Source organism: Chenopodium album, chromosome 15 (assembly GCF_948465745.1).
Source record: "Chenopodium album chromosome 15, dcCheAlbu1.1, whole genome shotgun sequence".
Taxonomy (NCBI): domain Eukaryota; kingdom Viridiplantae; phylum Streptophyta; class Magnoliopsida; order Caryophyllales; family Amaranthaceae; genus Chenopodium; species Chenopodium album.
The window spans coordinates 3,626,619-3,648,841 of record NC_137848.1 but is presented as its reverse complement, the minus strand read 5'-3'; the positions used below and the strand labels follow the sequence as shown (position 1 = coordinate 3,648,841).

General features: G+C 33.3%; 1 protein-coding gene and 1 pseudogene across 1 annotated transcript; both read right to left on the bottom strand.

The window, feature by feature from the left end:
* Positions 1-10,937: 10,937 nt before the first annotated feature.
* On the bottom strand, positions 10,938-11,759 carry LOC145582716 (arabinogalactan O-methyltransferase 1-like). Its single transcript, XM_081639714.1, has one exon. The coding sequence runs from the start codon at positions 11,757-11,759 to the stop codon at positions 10,941-10,943; it is 819 nt and encodes a 272-aa protein (XP_081495840.1). The 3' UTR covers positions 10,938-10,940.
* Positions 11,760-13,470: 1,711 nt separating this feature from the next.
* Positions 13,471-14,372, bottom strand: LOC145582715 (arabinogalactan O-methyltransferase 2 pseudogene; annotated as a pseudogene).
* Positions 14,373-22,223: the final 7,851 nt, after the last annotated feature.

Genomic DNA, 22,223 nt, shown 5'->3' with positions numbered 1-22,223 from the left:
GTGGATTGGGAATTTTAATTCCAACTCAAAAAAAAATTACCTTGTTTGTTAGATGGGATTGGGAATAAAAAATAGAGTGAATTTCCAACATTTTATTATATAGGGAGGGTAGGTAATAAATAGATGGGGATGAAATTGTTAGAAAAAGACATTTTTTTTATTAATGAAAAGATTGGAGGAGAAAGGTCAGTAAGGGTAATTTTATATTTTTGTTATATACTTCTTACATATTCTCATCCACTATACAAATAAAGTATTGTCATATTGTTATTTATTCCTCAACAATTAATTCCCAATTCTTATTCCACGTTTTAATCCACAAACTCTCATTTCCACATTCCAAACGCCCCGTTCATTTTTTACAAGTACTTCATGTTATTTGGGGCACTACCTTGGTAAAAAGTATATCTATCTATCGACTGTTATCTGAAAAATGCGGTGTTGATTGCTTGGAATATTATAAGAGTGTGTAGGAAGGTTAAGGAATTTATGGCATAAGCTTTTTATTTTAATTGGAGAGGAATTTTCGTGTTCATGTACATACGACAACTTAAATAAGAAAAATATTGTTGAAGATGTATTGTGCGTTATTTGATTTGTCTTTTCTTTTGGCTAACTTCTCCATAAGTTAGGATCTTCTAATCTTCCAATTCCGTCCTTGAATTGAAAAGTGTCCATGACATTATGTGTGTTTTATTGCGATCACACGTGGTAGTCCCTTTCACATTATCGACAATTTCTATCGGAATAATAAGAAATAAAATAAACTATTATATTGAACGTAGATGTCACAATAATATCATATGGAGTATATTGATAAGAATATTTCATTTGACAAAGGGAGTTTATTAAATTTGGCCCATTTAGACGGTTGATCTTTTTTTTTTTTTTTCTTCTCTTTTTTGTGTCTAAGAATCTATACATTCACTTCACATAAACTTTACTTATCATTATTATACATAGTCAACTCAATGTTTACAAAACCTTAACTTTTTCCAAGGTGAACAGCACATACATCGTAAAATAAACTTAAATCGATTGAGAGTTTACAATGCAACTGACTTTACAAGCGAAATAGATTGCCAGACTTATATATGTTAAATAAGTCATTTCCTTATCTTAGCTTTCTAATGCATGTGGAACAAATCAATGACATGTTACTTTATTAAATAGATGATTGGTCTGAATTATAATATAATCTTCACTCAACACCACTAAACTTTAGCAGAGCTAATTCAAGGCATATCAAAAGGAAGATTTTCCCAATCCCACACATACACAAGCTTAATAGCTAGAAGTCTAACCTAATAATACGTATGTTGCATGTGTTAATAGGCGGTGTTAGAACTCCAGCAAAGTTACGAGCTAGTTAGATGTTTTTCTTCTTCTTATTCTCATCGCCTTAAAGGTTCTTTAATAGTGTACCTAGGATAATTATTTCTCAACATGTATGTGTGTCATTCTATTATTTACAGTTGTTTTCCATCCCTAGTTTGTATATAATTGGTAATGTAAGGGCATATGTATAAACATCATAAATAACATGTAAATAAGGTTAAATATAGACGACAGTAGAGTCATAACAAAATAGATTGTCAACAAAGGTGTAGATCAAATTTCAAAAGTTTATATTGCTTCAAGACCAACACAAAGAGATTGTCACCAAAGAAACACGAATATGTTACAAAATACACAAAGAGTTAGTTGATTTCAATTCCTATGAAAATACAACTATAAGTATTAACTAACATAAGACATAGTATTTCGCAATATATTATGAAGTAATATGAAGTAAAACAAATAGTTATTTACCTCTTTTTACTGATAACTACTACAGAGTACGAAATATTACGAACTATTTTTAGTACTTATTAGAAACTTTCTAGTTGATTTTTGTGGTTAGAAAAATACAAAGCTAATCTTAGAATATTTTATACTTCGTACAAATTATCTCTTTATCCAATAAGAAGCTACTTATGGATTCATTTAAGTCTAATAAAATTACCATGAAACCAATTCAAATAATATGGAGTAATTAAGCAAATATCTCAAGAATTTAAATGGCTTTAATGTTGACTATTGGCTAGTAACAAATGCTGAAATGTGATTGGTTGTTATAGATCTCTTTGATTATTGTGCACCCCACTTTCACGCTTGATGTCTCGTTTTTCGTCAACTACGTAAAATAACGACAAGTGTACAATTTTTACCGCACTGTACTTAAGACAAAAAAACTATGTTCCGTACAGTTTACCGACCACATGCTACGTGGCATTAAAGTAAATAAGATTCACTTATTTTTTTTTTGTCAATTCCACTGACAAAAGTACTAAAGTAGTGCGACAAGAATATATTTTTCGGTGCAAATTATGTTACCACTAATTTAGGTTAATTATGTAATGCTTAATTTTAAAATTTAATTAAACAAAAGGTTCAATGTATAGGAGGAGTACATGTAATAGATTCAAAAAAATGTTTAACTATGTAAAAGTTACTTAGCATATCTTTAACACTAATAAAATAAAGGCAGTACTAGGTATAATAAGATAAAGTTATAAAAGTCCAAGAGAATAAATCTCGTATACTGACTATTGTAATTCGTATTTTATTAGAAGAAATAATCATCATCGCGAGTATTAAAAATTGGATAAAAAGTAGCAACTAATCTAATACGTGTCTATTATGGAGTAGTTATTATCATGTTTTTGTTATGTTTGTGGTCATTTAGTGATGACATATTCACACCTTCTACGAACACGTCAATAAATGGTGCTTATAAAAAAAATATTTTGACATATTATCTTTTGATTTTCTAATTATATATTCAATAAAATTACTCATATAATCGATTCATTCACAGAAACAAAGAAGGGGAAATAATAATTAACCTAGCTAGTGTAATATAGTGCCTTTTTATTTATTTATTATATCAAAGAAATATAGCATTATAATACTCTTGGGTTTTGTTACAATCCATTGACTTGTAAAAGACGAAAGAAAGTTATTAGTTGGTTCATATAGACAATTAACCTACATCAGTTTATCAGTAACAAATGTCAAAGTTAAGGTGTATATGTATTCTCAAACCAATTGAAATTAACATTTATAACTTTTTGATTTTCAACAAAAAAACAAGTATATAACTAATACTTCAAAAAAAAAAAAAATCCTTATATTCCTGCCTAAATACATATATTGATGATTTTTTTTTGGAGCTTTATATTTAATTGCTTTGGAAACTATATATACAATAGCCATAACTTCTCAAAAAACTTTACTCTGTTTATGATCATTAAACACTTGATCTAGAAGCTTCTACAATACGATTTAATATTTGTTAATCTGAAGTTAACAACACAAATGCTACAATGTCAACACTAATCGAATTTCAATATGTAGTGATGTATGGCATTGTTTATAAATGGAGTATTAAACATCTATCCGTTTTCAATTTTTACATTAATTGTATTAATTTTATAATAATAAGTTAAATGTATTTGATGCATATAACAACATACAATAATTAACTTGTATATAAAGGCTTCAATTTAGATAAAATGATAAATCACGCAATGGGATGGTATATAAGTATATTGGTTTTTTGCTCCAACTGAGGAAATAAATTCCAAAACGAAAAGAAAAGACAAGCAGCAAACAAAACAAGAAAACAGAAGCAAAAAACCCAGCAAAACCCCCACCACCCCACTGCCTAAAAGAAAATAAACTATGGAGGTATAAAACGAGGAGTAGCAACTCCCCTTGCATCCTCCATTAAAATCCTACCAAAATCAACAGAAATAACAGAAATAAGATTAAGTCTAGTGTCTTGAGAGACTCCGCGATTGGCCAACCAATCCGCCGCGCGATTTCCTTCTCTATAGATATGCTTCACTTTAACCTTCCAGCTTGAGTCTTTTAGCATCCTTAGACAATAATTGATATCATGAGCATTTTCCCCTGTTCCTTCCTGACCTTGCTTCAGAATTTGCACACAAGCTTGATTATCCAGCTGAACTTCAAGTTGCTTAATCTGCAAATTTTTTGCCAACTCCAAACCTCTAGTAACAGCCATAACCTCAGCTCGAAATGCATTACAATGGCCAAAACAAGCTGTAAACCCAGATACAAATTGCCCTGTATGGTCTCGAATTAATGCCCCTCCACCAGCAGGACCTGGAGTCCCTTTAGCAGCACCATCACTGTTAAGCACATACCACCCCACATCTGGAGCATGCCAAGCAATGTTAACTTCATGTTTTCTGCAATTAGAAACCTCATTAACCTGTTGGTGAGTCTGCAAACTACGAATCGTTTCACTCACTCTAACTCGAATAAAGGCTCCAATATCTACAGGGATATCATTCCCTCGGTTATGCATATGGCAATTTCTCCATCTCCACAACCACCAAAGAGTGACACAAAAAATGGTAGCCCAATCCTCTGTACTTTGATTCGAATCCTTCAAGTTATGAGTGATCCAATCCTTGAGATTATGCTGAAAAAAATCGACGAACACAGTTGGGTGAACAAATTTTCTCCAAACAGCTTTGGCAGCAGGGCAGTCTCTCAATAAATGAATCGTAGTTTCCTCATTTGCTCCACATATATAGCATTTAGGCTGGTCAGTAAGATTGCGTTTGTACATATTTGAATTGCACAAAATGCGATCATGACAGACTAACCACATAAAAGCTCTAATGCGCTGTTGCACTGGAGCATTCCACACCAAATTCCAGCAGACATCATCAACATTGCTTGTCTCATGTCTCATTATACTCAGGGCTGATTTAATGGTGAACCTCCCTTTTGAGTCTCCTTTCCAATAGACTAGGTCCCCCACAGAAGGGTCTTCTCTGACTTCATAACTTTGAATTAGCTTAAGGGTGTCTTGATCAAGGTATGGGCCAAAAATGTTCCACTTCCACCCCCCACCTGCTTCCCACATTTCTGCTACTGTCGCTCCTTCCAGCTCTGCAGGCAAGGGTTGAGTCACAATCTCACTCAAAATACTCTCTCCCACCCATCGATGATCCCAAAAAAGGGTGTGTTCACCATTGCCTATGGCTGATTTTAACCCTTCTCCTAGGACCTTCGCATTCTCCGTAATGCCACTCCACACATTTGACATTCCCGCCTTAGGTACAAACATATCCACATCACAACGGCCCTTACAATATTTGGCTCGAAGCACTCTAGACCAAAGAGCATTTGGCTCCGTTAACATCCTCCAACCTAGCTTGGTAAGGAACGCAGCATTGGCTTGTTTAGCCAATACAATTCCTATTCCCCCATATTCCTTTGGCTTTTGGAGAGTTTCCCATGAAATGAGGTGAACCTTACGCTTTTCTTCATCACCCCCCCAAATAAATCTTCTCGTCTTCCTATCAATCTCTTCACACACCGATTTTGGCACCTTGGCAGTTTGCATAGAGTAGTACGACATTGTAGACAAAGTAGAACGAGCCAAAGTTATTCGGCCTGCTAATGACAAGTACTTGGATTTCCACCCAACAAGCTTGCGGTCTATTTTCTCACAAAGGTGGCTGAAAGTTTCCTTTGTTACACGACTCGTAAGGGTCGGCATCCCAAGGTAAAGACCAAGGTCAGTTGTTACTTCCATGTGCAGCTCATTGTTTATTTCTTGTTGCAAATTCTGATCCACATTTTGTGAAAATAAAATGCGGGACTTTGGCAAGCTTACCTTCTGTCCCGACGCAATGCAGAATCTGTCAAGACACGATTGAATTAATTTGGCTTGATCAACACTTGCCTCAGCGAACAAAACTATATCATCCGCAAAAAACAGATTGGATAAGCTTGGACCATCCCTACTTGCTTTGATCGGCTTCCAAAGACCATGGACAATTGCTTCTTCAATGATTTGATAGAAACGCTCCATGCACATAACAAACAAATAAGGGGACAAGGGATCCCCTTGTCTTATCCCACGACTTGGCTTGAAACTATTCGAAGGCTCTCCATTCCATAGTACTTGTAGAGAAGATGTAGTTATACATTCCATAATTACCTCAATCATCGTAATAGGAAGATTCATTTGAACAAGAGTATCACGAATAAAAGACCATCGGAGTCTATCATAAGCTTTTTCGAAATCAATTTTAATGGCCATGTAACCCTTGACACCTTGTTTCTTTTTCATTGTATGGAGCACCTCTTGCATTATCACGATGTTATCCGTAATTTGTCTACCTGGCACAAAACTTGATTGAGTATTAGAGATCAAGACAGGAAAAACCGGCTTAAGGCGATTAATGATCACCTTCGTGACAACCTTATAAACAACATTACATAATCCTATTGGCCGAAATTGAGAAGCTAACTCAGGATTTTCAAGCTTAGGAATTAGAGCAATGAACGTAGCATTGAAATTATCAGGGATACCTTTGCCTTCCAATATTGGAATAATAGTGTCATACACTTTTTTAGCAACTAATTCCCAATTCTTCTGATAAAATAATGCTTGAAAGCCGTCGGGCCCCGGCGCCTTCAAAGAAGCCATCTCCTTGATAACTGCATCAATTTCCACCTTAGCATATGGACGAGTAAGCATACTCCAATGTTGCATTGAAAGCTCAGGAAAAATATCTTGGGGGACGTCAAATACATCAGGGTCTCCTTCTTCTGTAAAGAGAGATGAGAAATACCCCACAATATGCTCCTTAATCTCATCTTTATTCTGAATCCAAGTTCCATCATTGCCCTTAATTGCTATAATACGATTTCTCCATCTTCTCACAATCGTACTTAAATGGAAAAAGGTCGTATTTCTATCCCCATCCTTTAACCAATCTATTCTAGACTTTTGATACCACAAAGTTTCCTCTCGGTTAAGGACTTCATCCAATTCCCTTCGAAGCTTGGCTTCAAGTTTGATGAGGCCTCTATCCATTTGTAAAGATAGCTTTTTTTGAATGCCACCAATTCGAGCCAATAAACTCCTTTTCTGCTTGAAGATATTACCAAAGACCTCTCTATTCCAAGCCTGAAGATCTTCTGAGAGTTTAGCAAGAGCAGGCATAAGAGGAGTAGAATTATCCCACTTTTCAGAAACAAAACTACTAAAATCTTCGTGAGACAACCACGTGGCTTGAAATCTAAAAGGACGATTGAGGGATTGAAGGGGTACAAATCCATTTGGAGAGATAAAGAGGGGACAGTGATCCGAGTGTATAGCTGTAAGATGTTTCATAGAAGCTTTCTCGTATCTCACAACCCATAAATCATTACAAAGGGCTCTATCGATTCTTCCACTTTGACGGGTTTCGAGGGTGCGACCTCTAGCCCAAGTGTGAGCAGCTCCTGTGAACTCAACCTCTATAAGATCCATCTCTTCAATCCAATTATTAAAAAGGGTAGACCTTCTATTGGTTTCTCGGCAAGAGCTATTGCGTTCCGAAGGGAACCTTGTGTCGTTAAAATCTCCAGCAATGAGCCAAGGCTTGTTATTGTTTTTAGCAAAATCACGAAGCTCATTCCAAAGATCTTTCCTTTTTGTAGGGTCCGGACTTGCATACACTGCCGAAAAATACCATGGGATGGAACCAATACGAGAAATCTCCATAGTAATATGCTGATTGTGCTTCAAAATTGGATTTATAGTGACAATTTCAGGCTTCCAATACACCCAAATACCACCACTAAATCCCATTGCATCCACTCTAGTATGGCCATTATATCCTAGAATCGTCGCAATTTTTTCAGCTTGCTCACCACCCATATGTGTTTCCACTAAGGTTAAAACGTTGGGCTTGTTTGTTCGAACCAAATCCTTGAGGGAAGTGATAAAATTTCTACTGCCCGCACCTTGCACATTCCATACCATACAAGATATGGCTAAAGAATCCGGAGCTAAATTAGGAATTGTGTCACTCATGGAAACTGGTATTGAGGGTAAAGAGGAAACATACGCCTGGCTTATCAGTTTTAACAACCGATTTACTTCAACTGGAATTTTCATCGTGGCCACCAACTCCGGGGGATTCGAGATTGGCGGTAGGAAAGAGTCCAGATCGACTCCCAGAATGTGGGTCAGGGGGGTCGCTAGTACTAGGTACGGTTGTTCCATCGGCAGCCCAACACATAGGGTCTTGTCCGTTGGAACACTCAGCACTATTGGGTTCGGATAAGGTTGCATCTTGATCAGCAAAAGGGGCTTCGATGTTAGCTTGTGTATTCTTGTCTAGTGCTTGGAATGGCTGATTGTTTGCTTGCAGGTTAGCTTCAGTAGTGGCTTCGAATCTAAGAGAGGAATTTTCCTTGCCTTGGTGAGAACTTGTTATGGTCACAAAATTCTCATTAGGCTGAATATTGGAGATCTCCTTAAGTGGGGTTACAGTATCTTTAGAAGATAGATTAATATTCTTCTCAAGATAACTCTTGGGTGTTATTTTCTTGTTTTTGGACTTCGATAGACTTGAGTTGATATTTTTTGCCTTAGAATAAGGAATAAAATCTTTTTGTTGCATAATTCTCTGAGAAAAATCTCCTAAGTTTACCGAAGAAAAAATATTTTCCTCAACCCCAAGATTTTTGTCAACTAAATCCCCTGTTTCCTTATTCTGTTCCTTATTTTGCTCCAAAATTTCCACCTCTTGCGCATCCAACACGGAAAATCTTGATCCAGCACCATGATTTTCTCTATTGGAGAAATTCAAATTAATTTCGTTTCCCGCTCTTGGATGAGAATTCCCCATACTGCCCTTGTCCGACACCACAGGACCACCATCATTGGTTTTGCCACCTCCCTCAGCCTCTTTGACAGCTTTTGAGACACGTTTCCTTCCAGGTTTTTTGACTAACATCCATGATCCGAACGCCTCATTCACCTCAGGTTTGTGAACATGATTATGCAGAGGATTGTTATGGACCACCATCTCATTGCTAACATCAGATTCATTTGGCTTGCAGTCATCTTCAACATGCCCAAGTTTGCCACATTTAAAGCAGACCATTTTAATACCTTCATATTGAATTCGCCATATACGACCCTTAAGCCAAAATTTTGACAGAAGAGGTTTAGCTAAATCAATTTCAACGCTGAGTCTAGTAAATTGACCTCGCTCTGCTTGAGCTGTGGTTTTGTCAACCCTCAACACCTTCCCAATTTTTGATCCAATTTTATTGAGAAAATTGATATCAAAGTATTCCACTGGTAGGTTAGGTATGCGAATCCAGGCTGTAAGTACCTTGATTGGTGATTCATCAGGTACAAAATTCGGCACCCATTTTCTGATTGTCAAGTAGTTATCATCAATCATCCACGGCCCTTGAGTTAACACATAGTTGTAATCAGCTTGATTAGAAAACCGAGCAATATAGAAATTACAACCAACATCAGTGAGGGCCAATTCCCCTCTAATATTCCATTTTTTCTTTAGCCGCCTCATTAATCCCATATATCCAATCTTGCCACTAAACAACTTGATAATCAAGGAATGCATCCATGGTTTTCTTAATCTCATTTTCTCTTCTTTGGTAAGTTGTATTACTGGACATCTTGGATCTTGTGCCACTTCCTCCGGGACTTGTTCATCATCAGAAATGTCATCCATATCATTTTCATCCATTCCATCCAAAGGAAGTACAGAAGTAGCCCTTTGTTGTTCCTCTCTTAACATATCCCTAAAGGATTTGGCCCCCAGCCCAGGTCGCTGAACATTTTCCCCTTCCTTATTTCTATATTCACTCATAGCAGAATCAGTCATTACCTCATCCTCTTGATTTGTACGATTGAAAATCTCATGGGTTATTTTTCGTTTTGGTTTTTTATTTGATCGATCAATTTGATCTCTTTCCTCCGAAGAATGAGATCCATTGTTGGCTAGGTTTGGTTTTCCAGTAGAGAGCATAGTTTATTTTCTTTTGCTCTAAGTATATTGGTATTAGCCTTAAATTACTACATCTCACAAACTCCAAGGTCAACTTAGACCAATAAGGATGCTTTAATTTTGTGCGTCCCCATTCCATGTGACGATAATTAAGCTTTCGACCAACCTTAGCTTACTCGATCGTTACTTTCGATTTGAACAATTGAAATATAGTTTAAGTAGAAATGTTAGCTAAGAAATATAACGTCTCATACTCCCTCCGTACTTTTATTAGAGTCCATTTCTCTTTATTATGTGAGTAATAAATATTAGAAATGGAAATCGAATAAAAGGACAAAGGAAGTACTACGTAAATCTGACAAAAAATGTTATCTCAAACATCGATAACATTGATCATTTTTGAAACTTTTAGTTGCACATCCTTTTCATATGTATACATCATGAATATCACATTATGCATGTACTTTAACCTCAGAATACTTTATGCAATATATTATATATGTTGAATACAAACTATATCAATATGATTAAGGAAGCTTAATGAAGAAGTACTACTACCACTTCTACGTACTGTCCTAAACAAACTTTATACTGTATAAAGTTCAAAAATAAAATGTTTTAAAAAAAAAGTTCAAAAAAATAAATAAAAATAATTTATAAGTTCCAAATATTAAAATTTGAGAGTAATATTCTCTCATATATATAGAGTAGGAGTTGAGGTCAAGAGTTTGATTCTTATGACACAATTTATGAAAAAAACTCGGTCTATACTTTTCTAGCATAAATTGCATCGTCACAAGATTCATAATATGTACATTGACCGATCTCAAAATACTCGATCCAAATCAATATAAATACAAACTATACCAATATGATCGATACGAAAGCTTAATAAATAAAAGAAGTATATATTGAACACGAGGTCAAGATTTTGATTCTTATCTGTATGTATACTCTTCATAAATAAGTGTAAGTTTCGATACATGTAATTATTTTAGACAACGATATAAAATACGTAACCTTACCTCGCTATGATATGTAACGATCACATACCAACAATAATAAAAAGAAATTCGATTGTTCGATCTATCTTTAACAAAAACTTGTTTTACCCTCATTATTAGATCCAGATGGTGGGATCTCAAAATGCCATAATCTTCCTACAGCTCCAACTCTATACTTACTACACAAAAATTCCTCAGCAAACTTTTTCTCCACTGGTCTATCAACATCATGCAAGAACACGTGTGTATTCCCCGGCCGCTTCCGGTCACGTGCCATCACGGCTGCAGAGAATATCGCCGCCATCCTCCCTGGATGCTCCGGTGAGTACCCCCTTGGGGCGTCGACCATGATCACGTCCCACTCTCGTAGGTACACCTCATCTGGTAGGTTCTCTAAGGCCAAAAGGCAGTTTTGGTTACCCTTTAAGAAAGCCCTAGAGAATTGGCAATCTGGATTCTTTTTGTATGTTCTTAGTATTTGATCGGCGTCTCTAAGTTGTGTTCTGTATGGCACCGTTTTTGCATTCAAAAACGGTGCATCTTTTAGTACAGTGGTGACCCACTCAGGGGACTCCTCTAAAAAGAGGGTGGTCCCATTTGGGTTGAGTCCGGCCCACATGAGGGAATCATAACCTAACCCGTATATGAGAAAGTTACACGGACTTAGGGATTGGAGTACGTTAAAAGACTCTGTAACCTCCTCCAGGGTTTGTTGTGGGATTATCTTTGAGGTCGCATAGTGAAGGATGGCCCTTCCTTGTACTGGCATGGAGGTCAGCAAATACTGATTAGATGACCATCGGCTCGTAAAAGCTGACATTAAGAGTGCACCCGAGACGAACCCTAAGAACACACCAATGGCGATAAACCGTGCCCGATCAGACTGGTTGGATTTGTGACCCTTCATATTTTGTTTAATTATTACTATTTGATGTTGTTGTCTAGAGTAATGCAGTACGTAAGGTGTTATATATAGTACTTGTACTAGAGGACTTAAAAAATATTGTTAATGTTAGTGCATAGGTTTTAGAAAGGTGGTACCTTTATAAAATTGTAAGCAATAGAAAATTTGGGAAGTAGGGAAAGTGATCTGATCAGATTGCACGTTCAATAAAAGGGTAAAAAGGTAATATCACATTTCTTGGAGGTTTCTTTGCGTAATACATAGTGAGATGAAGGAAAAGGACAGTGAGAAATTAGTTATTAATTTGCAACTCAAAAAAGTTCAAAAACTTTAGTAGTATAAAAATATTTATGATATTTACTTTGTTGAAGAATAAATACAAGTATATTACTCACTCAATTTCTTGTTTGTCACCTAAGGTTTTGCACAAGTTTTTAGGGTGTTAAATTCGATAGATAATACTAATACTAATACTCAATTACTCGCTCAATGGAATAATACATATATTATTAACAACTTAACAAGTGTGTGAATGAATAAATAAATAAATGATATTAATATGTCAATATTTTAAATTAAAATGAATTTATAAGATGAAAAAAATTAGTCAAGTGATACGATAAATGTAACATGAATAGAAATCGAGCGTAAAATCTATATATTCCTCATCACAACACCGCCCACGATTATACATCTTTCAAACTAGATTGATTCCCAACCGCATTTTACTTTGAAGGTAGATGTTGAAGCCATCGCATATAAGCTCAATAATGGTAACAACAATAGGAATTTTATAACGATAGCCTTATCCAATCAATAAATCAATTCGAGTACAATTTCGTGTATTTTATATTTATTTTTTTAATGATTGAGCAACAATAATAAGCTTGTAAACGACTTTTCTTCAAAACAACTAATTAGCTAGGTATAAGTGATGATCAACTATATAATATAGGTTGTAGACTTTTCTCCAAAACAAATACAGACAATAATTATTCTAATTTTGTTGTTAGTGGACCAATTCAACCAAAAGTTTAAACTAATGGTTGAGGCCCAAAAATATGTTTTAGGGCTAGAAGTGTAGATGCAGCATGGGCCCTCCTCATACCCAGCGCTTAATATTTCACTTGAAAATGAGGGTGGATGAGATTCGAACCTGTGACCTTTATATCACGCTGACTCTGATACTATGTTAGTGGACCAACTCAATAAAAAACTTAAGCTGATGGTTGAGGTCTAGAATATGTTTTATATACTCTATCATTTCTAATGATAATAAATTATGAGAAAGAGAATGATGAAAGTAATAATATGAGTACATGAAATCATTAAATACACATTAACGATACAAATAATAATACTCGCTACGTATCAAAGATAAAGTTATTAACTCGTAGAGAACATAATATCTTAATTTATCAAAGATAATAAGATATGATATCAGCAATAATGATACCAAGTTATATTTTATCTCTAACATCTACCGCTCCAATTAGACGACGACAACACGTATATAATACTCGTTATATATAGTAAATCTAAGTTAGACACGTACTAGATGTTGATGAATTTTCAAAATGTAGTACTCCAGAATAGCAACAACGATGTACTTGTATATTCAAAATGAAAAATCAAGTAAAATCCAAAAAAAAAAAAAAAAAAAAAAAAAAGGAACACCGATAGAAATGGAAAAAAAAAAAAAATTATATAAATTTGAGTATATTTAATTTCTTAATAATAATAATATATTATACGGGGTTAACAAAAATTATTGATACTACCGGCGTTATTATCATTTCTAACCGGTGGAATTTGAAAATGCCACAACCTTCCAACACTACCAACCTTATATTTCATGCACAAAAACTCTTTTGCAAACGTTTCTTCGACTTTTCTGTTAACATCATGTAAGAAAACATGTGTATTACCTACTCCTTTCCTCTTACGCGCCATCACGGCTGCGGAGAATATAGCCGCCATCCGCCCGGGATGTTCCGGGGAGTATCCCCTAGGCGCGTCGATCATGATCACATCCCACTCCCTTTCATACACTTCTCCTGGTAGGTTATCCAAGGCTAACTTGCAATGCCGGTTTCCCTTCAAGAAGGCCCTCTCGGGTCGGCAATCGGGCTCCTCCCGGTACGTTTCTAGTAGCTTATCGGCTTCTCGGAGCCTCGTCCTATACGACACCGTTATGGCGTTTAAAAATGGCGCGCCTTTTAAAACGGAGGTGACCCATTCCGGGGACTCTTCTAAAAAAAGGGTGGTCCCATTCGGGTTAAGTGCGGCCCACATGAGGGAGTCATGGCCCAACCCGAATACTAGGAAGTTGCATGACCCTAGGGTTTGGAGTACGTTATATGACTCTGTAACCTCCTTTAGGGACTGTTGTGGGACCACCTTGGAAGTCGCGTAGTGAAGGATCGCCTTCAGTTGTACCGGTGTGGCGGTGGACACGGAGGAGAAAGAATATCGATAAGATGACCACCTGCCTACAGATCCCCCAAAAACCGACATCAGTAGTGCACCCGCTACAAACCCGAACAATGTGCCTAGGGCGAGTAGCCGTGTTCTATCGGTACCAAGATAATTGGTGCCTCTCTTGTGAGCCCTCATCATGTTTGATGTATAATAACTTTGAATTGGTGTGTTTTTGACCCTCTTTTATACTTCCTTCGATTGTAAGGCTTTATATATATACATATACTAGAATAGGAGGGTGGATATAGACAAGTAGTAATTGACAATATTGCTAATGTTAAATTATTATATGCTAAATCATGAAATGATTGATCGGGTGTCACGTTGGAGCACGTCTTTAGGTGATTTTTATAATAAGTTTCAATGTGTAATAAAATGTTGACAAGTGCTAGTGATAAATTAGATTAGCAAATAAATAATTATCGTACAAGTTTATTTGTTTTGAAGAACAAATTTGTACATAATTTGTCGCTTTAATTGGTGATTTATAATAATTAAATACATTATATTATAGTTGGAAGTGGGACCAATACGTAAGAGACGTGGAATTGTGCGAGGAGCTTAAGATTCGAGAGAGTTTAATTATCTTATAATTAATTATTCTAATTTTTTGATTGGCCAATAAAAGAATATTTTAATAAAGATATTATTATCCTAATATTCAAATATAGAAAGAGGTGGATTTATGTCGATAAATGTGTTTCGACTTACATAGTTGTAAGGTTTATGTCCCCATCTTTATATTATAAAAGTCTGGTTGGTTTATTTAAAATTCTTACAATAGAAATGATAAAGTGATTTACATGGAAAATGTCAAAGGATAAGACAAGAAAATGAAATCATAGAGATGTTGAAACTTGAAAAAAAAAAGTTGAAATTACAAGATTTCAAACTTTTAATTAGGCAAGAATAATGGTGGATTATGAGCTTGGTTAGAGAACTACTGGTAATTCTTATATCATTACATGGTTACAATGTTCAAAGTCAAATTGAGTGTATCATTAGCTACACATGTGATTTTAGACTCTCAAAATAGTTGAGACTCGCTCAAATTCAAATTTAATTGAGACAAGATTAGCCTAATTATCTCATATTCTGATATTCAAGTGTGATGGTAAAGCCATGACACCACTAGTTGTTTTAGATATTCGCGACAAACTCACGTAAGGGTATTTATTTATTTTTCTTTTTTCGGGGTAAGGATGGCGTTATGTTATTTTGTACCGTTGAACTATTATGTTTTGTGTGTATTTTTTTTTCCTTATTTAGGTATGAATATAAAAGAAAAAATTGACAACCTAAAACACAAAAGGCCAGGTTAACCTTAAGTGTTCAAAATGGAGCCGAAACTTCAAGGGTTTTTTTTATTATTTTTTTTAATTTTTATTTTATTATTTATATATATATATATATATATATATATATATATATATATATATATATATATATATATATATATATATATATATATATATATATTAAAATCAAGACAAAGGTTAAGACTCGGATCAAATTCAAATCTACTAGTAATTAAGACGAGATGAGCCAAAATATTCCATTTCCGAGCACGTCTAGGTTATATAATGGTGTGTGTGTGTATGTTGGCTCTCGTTATCATATTTGAGGAATAAAGCCTTGGTGATTCTTTTGGGTTGTGATATGTGTTGTGTGTCCGCTTTAATTTGATGAAGCCATGCAACTCCATAACTCCATTGTCTAATTTGTTGATTGATTAGAATTTGGGCTTGTAAAACATATTTTGGGCCTTATGTGAGCTACTTGTTAATCGTTAGTCATATGTGCAAAGAAAATTAGTGGATCAAAAGTTAACCCGAACTGAAATTGATCATGACCAACCCAAATTGAATCTAAAACATTGGTTACTCAAAACTAACTATTCCAATTCAAAATCTACATGACCCAAGCAAGTATAAAGGGAGAATTTTTTTACTACCTTTGTTTCATATTATTTGCAACGATTAGACATTTTTTCTCTCTATTTCATGTCAAATCGTTGCAAATAATAGGAGACGGAGGTAGCAAGTAAGATGAAGGGTCATATCGAGCCGATACCTCTCACCAATCAACCCTGTTTGAGTTTAGTGGGCTACATAATTTGGGAGAGTAGGGGGAAGGTAAGGGAATCTCACCCCCTAAATTGTCACTAGTGGGAATTAAATTTTCTTTCCACTAGACCAAGTTTAGCTTAGTATATACGGAGTAATTGATTGAGTGGATGTCAAATCCAATTCAGAAAGATAATCCCCCAACCCCAGCTAACACGTTTGACCCTATTTTCAATATTTATATATTAACTCTAACTATAGTTTCTTATAGACGTAATAAATAAATATTTTATCATAATATAGGTTGCTGTTATGAAATATTGTGTGAATGACCATTATACTCCTTATATCATTCCGGAATATTCTAGATATAGGGTTCATTCTTATCTAAACATATTTGTGGATATCCATCTTGTATCATTCTAGAAATTTCTAGATTTTACGATTTATTATTCTTCAAGCAAACCCTATCAATTGTAATATATATATATATATATATATATATATATATATATATATATATATATATATATATATATATATATATATATATATATATATATATATATATATATATATATATATATATATATCAATTCCCTCTCAATCTCATATATTTCTCCTTATTTTATAACACGTTATCAACACCAGATCTCTAATCAATATGTAAATCTTATTGTTGATTTCTTTGGTTAATGATTAATTGGTTGTATGCCGGAAGTGCTAAATTATACTCATTATTATCTTGTTGTGTCGCATCTTGGGAAGAAATTAGAAGGAGATTAATCTTGATCATGGGTTTTGAACTTTTAATAATGAAATCACACATTTCAAGAATGTCGTATCATTCCAAATCCTCATTAATTAATTTGGGACTAGTACAACGAGTCTCACGGTATTAATAATTTGGAATGTTAATGGTAGTGCCGCATATTTAATTACAAAGAACTATTAATTTTCGGTTTGTTTATCTTGAATCATCTTTCTCATTTATCCATAATATAATAGATTAGCATTAATCCAGGGCTATACTTTATTCTCTTTTCATTGACGTTTTCATGAGTTACAAGCTAGCAGTTGCGGACAGAAGAAAAAAAAAATCATTTCCAATAGCGGATGACGTCGTCAACCTGAAGTAATGCAATCAATAATTGACGATAAGGCTGGTTTATATAGTGGGAAAGATAGCAAATATGAATGATTTAGCAATTATTTACTCATATAATTTGTTTGTGAAATCCTATGTCTAATGACTTGAATGTTTATAAATTGTACTAAGTAAGCCTAAGGCACATGTGAAACTATTTACTATCTCCGTTTCTTATTATGTGCAAGAGACATAAAATATTCCTTTGCTGCACATAATAAGAAACGAAGGTAGTATAATTTATATACTGAATTATGTTGTACATAATATGCATGACTTTAATATTTCAAGTATGATATGGACCATGTGGTTTTCCACTAACGTGAACGTGTTAATGTTGATTGCTTATGTGCTTGTTTCTATTTTCTAATTAAGCTTTATCAGGCAATATATTGATATAATCGATCCGGCAGTATAGTTGATTTAATCGATTAAGGTATGTTTTTATTAAAGCATGAAGTAGTAGGTTCTCATATTGTTTTTACCTTCTCATTCTAAAGGGGTAGATAAATTGACTAATTAATTTGAATTAAGTTAAGTACGAAAGATTAAGTTTATTTATTTCAAGAGGTGAAGTTTTCATATTTGTAAATATACTTCCTCCATTTTTTAATAGTTGCAACACGCATTTTTTCACGGTATTTAAGAAATATGGGATTCACATGATATAATACACTTAAAAAAGAGGTGAGTGGTTGTTAGGAGTGTAATTTAGTGGACCATGTGATTTAATTATAAGAAATAGTACATCTTTTTCCTAAAATAACTTTTCATTTATAGTGTATTGCAAGTATTGTGACATTTTCATTTTAGAAAAGTGTTGCAAGTATTAAAAAACGGAGGAAGTATATGTTTATTAAGATTATGATCAATTCAATTTTGATATATAATAATATACTACGTATGAAATATGAAGTCCTAAATTTGTGACATACTCATATGTAACTAGTTATAAATTACATGACCAAATAAACTACATGACTACTAAATGAGACAACCATCAATATAAATTTATGGCATACTTTGAAGTATTTGTTACCTTTGAAAAGCCTCATAATTTTATGTTATTTACACTTATTAATATTAACTTACATTAATCTAAACTTGGTACTATGATCATGTTATTAATTAAATTTATATTATTATGAATTATTGGAAAGAGGCATATATTGAACATGGAGTAATACTCGTACATATGTACCTGGAGTTCCATTACGATGATATATTTATGCCCTTAAAAAATCTAATTGTTTTGAAAGTATGTTAACTAAATTATTATTATTCTTATAATTTGATAATATTATGAAGCAACTATATACATTATGTTGATTGATGTGTGAATTCAATTATAGTATTATGTACCTACTTGAAGTTAGATTATTATGAATGTAAATTGAATATGATGTGCAGACCTGAATTTCCTTATATTTATAAAGAGTATTCACAAACATAGACTTAAAGTTCCTAGCTTGAACTTATAAAGGGCTCGAAACCCTTAAGGATAATACTTTCTTGAATATAATTCATAAAAAGTTCATAAAAATTGCGAACATGATAATATGTATCATCTATTTGACCTAGAAATAATGTTATGAGTTCATGTAATTAAACATGACATTATGAGCAACTTGCATTACTTGAAAAATATATTTATTATGCCCATACTTATAAGAAATTAATATAATTGGGCAAGTGTTACAAGTAAGAACAAGTTTGTAAGAATAACTTTATTATGCTTGATACATGTATTGCTAAAAGAATTTATGCCTAGTGGATGAGATTTAAATGTTGTTGGATTCATTTCATGTCCTACGTGCAAGGATTAGGGGGAGATTGTATTAATTATTCCATTATTTAATCGTTACACATAAATAATAAAATATATTGATGGTCAGTTTGGTACATACATTAACTTAAATATTAACGATTTACTTAATAGAAGTGGCCACATGTTATTTAAATATTTTGAAATGATACTATCCTGAAGATGGATATAAATGTCATTAATCATATACTAATTATAAACACTCCAATTAAAATTATTGTCCCAGAAGGACAACATCGGTTACTAATGAACCTAAAGCACGTCTGAAGCGTTGTAGTCCAATAGAGTTAAAATATAAGAACCTTCGGAAAAGGAATGGAGCAAATATTGACAATGACAAATTTGAGGAAATGATAAATCCCATTACATTTCTAGAATAAAATCACTTTTAGTAAAATTCATATATTTTATGATTATATAAAAGACTCCAGAAGAGTATGATATGTCCAACAAGATTAGCATGTATCAAGATTACAATCAATGCTTCAATGGAGTATGAGTATTAGTTAATTGTCTTGCCAATTGTAGAAAGAAACACATTGGTGTACTTATATTACATCATACTCATGGCCATGCATATATCTAATAAGGTGATCACCAGTATTATAAAACTGACCAGAATTTAAATACTAAAAGAAAAGTTATTGGATGTGATAATTAAGAAATTAGGCCATCCGGGGTTTAATAAATTCCCGTTATGGAAACCTGAAATTTCATTTGATATGAAAGAAATAATGTGCTAACATTCTCTCATGTTAAATATATGAAATAAATTGAATGACAAGACATAACATTGAGATTGAGCTATATTTGGATTGTGATTTTTAATAGTTTGTATCAAAAGAAAAGTTCAAGAGATAATATATTGGTTTTCTGAATAATTGCTGACCAGAAGTTAACTAGAATAATTTATATGTTGATAAATATTAAGTGACCGGAAGCTCACCACGTACAAGTTATATGTGGAGATTTTAAGTAACTAGTATCATACTATCAATGTTTCTAGTGATCCCGAAGATCACCACCTAGTGAAATTGCAAGAAAGTTTATATTTGTATAACAATTCTCTTGATTGGGGCTATTGTATGTCAGCACATAAGAAATAGAATAAGAAAGTAGACAACTGCACAATTTATAACCCCTATTAATATTAATCTCTAGAAGAGAAAAAAATTTCATTATTCTCCAGAAGAGATATAAATTTGTTGAATATATATGATTATCCTACGAGATGAAATTTGTTGCACATGAAATTATATTCTAAGTTGGTGAAGAATTGCCCCAATATTTGAAATATTTTACCAACTTAGGAGGGGGGGGGGAGAATTGAAGTAAGTTGGCAAAATTATAAAATTATAATTAGTTGATCCCTATAATGATACTTTGTAAAGTTACGTGCCAACTTTTATGTCAAGATAGGTTGCACATCAATTATTTGATTTGTACATTGTTATGACCCATTCAAACGCAAAGAGAGATATATTTTGGTCATAGGAGAATGTGTATACATTGAGATAAAGCTTGCCAATTATATATACTTGAATCACTACACCTGAAGTGTAGATTGTATAATCGGTTCCAAAATAAAGATGTGATATATGGCAAGATAGTGCAGTTCACACTTTTAATAGTATAATAGTATATTAATACCAGGTTTATGAAATACCTTTAAAGTTGTGTAGATATCTGAATTATTACAATCGATGGCCTATGATGTAAAAAAAAAATATGATAGTACCAATGAAAAATGTATTCAGATATCATTGTCAAAATAGCATGCAAATTAAAATTGTACCTTGGGGAATTATATGATGATACTGGTATATGTTGGAACCGATAAATAAATAAATAATACATATGCATAATATGATGGACTAGCAAATAAGGGAACTGGAATATATTTCCATTTTGATGTCGACATAATGATAATCATCATAAGATTATCAAGGACCAAAAGTCCAATGATATATGGATTTTTAAATCCACACTGTTCAGTGTCTTACATTATTTAGAGTCGTATGTATGCTCATATACATGTGTGAGTCATAAGTTAATGGATTATTCATTGCATATGTCGGAAGTTGTTAGATGCATTACTCATTGTAATTTTGTTTAATATGTTATCATGTTTACTATATCTCAAATTGCATGCATTAGTTTCTATATAATATTTGTGGTATATGTAAATGTTCATTATATATATATATATATATATACATATAGTAAGTCATATATTACAACTTTGATGGAGAATTCAAAGAAATATTTATATTCCAATGGTTTTACACTAATGATGAAATTATTGATGACTTTGATTTAATAATAGCATGTTATGAATTATGTAAGAAGAGTTCCTGAAGAATTTATATATGACGTATTTAAATACAAATTTTTTAATATTGAAGTTATTATCAAACTCTTGAAAATTTTATGTGACTACATCATTGACATCTCAACCTGAAGTTTGAATATATAAGAGTTAGTGAGATTTACTATTTGTATTCGCAGAAAAATTATCGTGTAGTTAATTACGAAACTTTTAAAGAAACGGGATACTTATGTGAGAGACTGTTTTCTTATGGTCCAGAAGAACCATGATCAATGTATATAACTACATATGTTAAGACAACATCACTAATATCATGTGTTGCCATATAATTATTATTAAGGAATGTTTGATCAAATAATGATCATCAATTTGTATTATTCATGGCCTCCAGAAGAAGGTATAAGTATAATGGTTAAGAAAACTTTAAACAGAGATTTCGAACGAAATGTGGACAAACACATGTATTATTATCATAGGTATGGTGATATGAAGACTCACTTGTTCACGTGAAGAGTTAAGAGGACCGAAAATCAAGGAATGATACTATTCTACATCATGTGAGAAGACACTCAACTATATTGGATTCATTGCATTAGAAGGCCTCAAGTTATGTATTAAT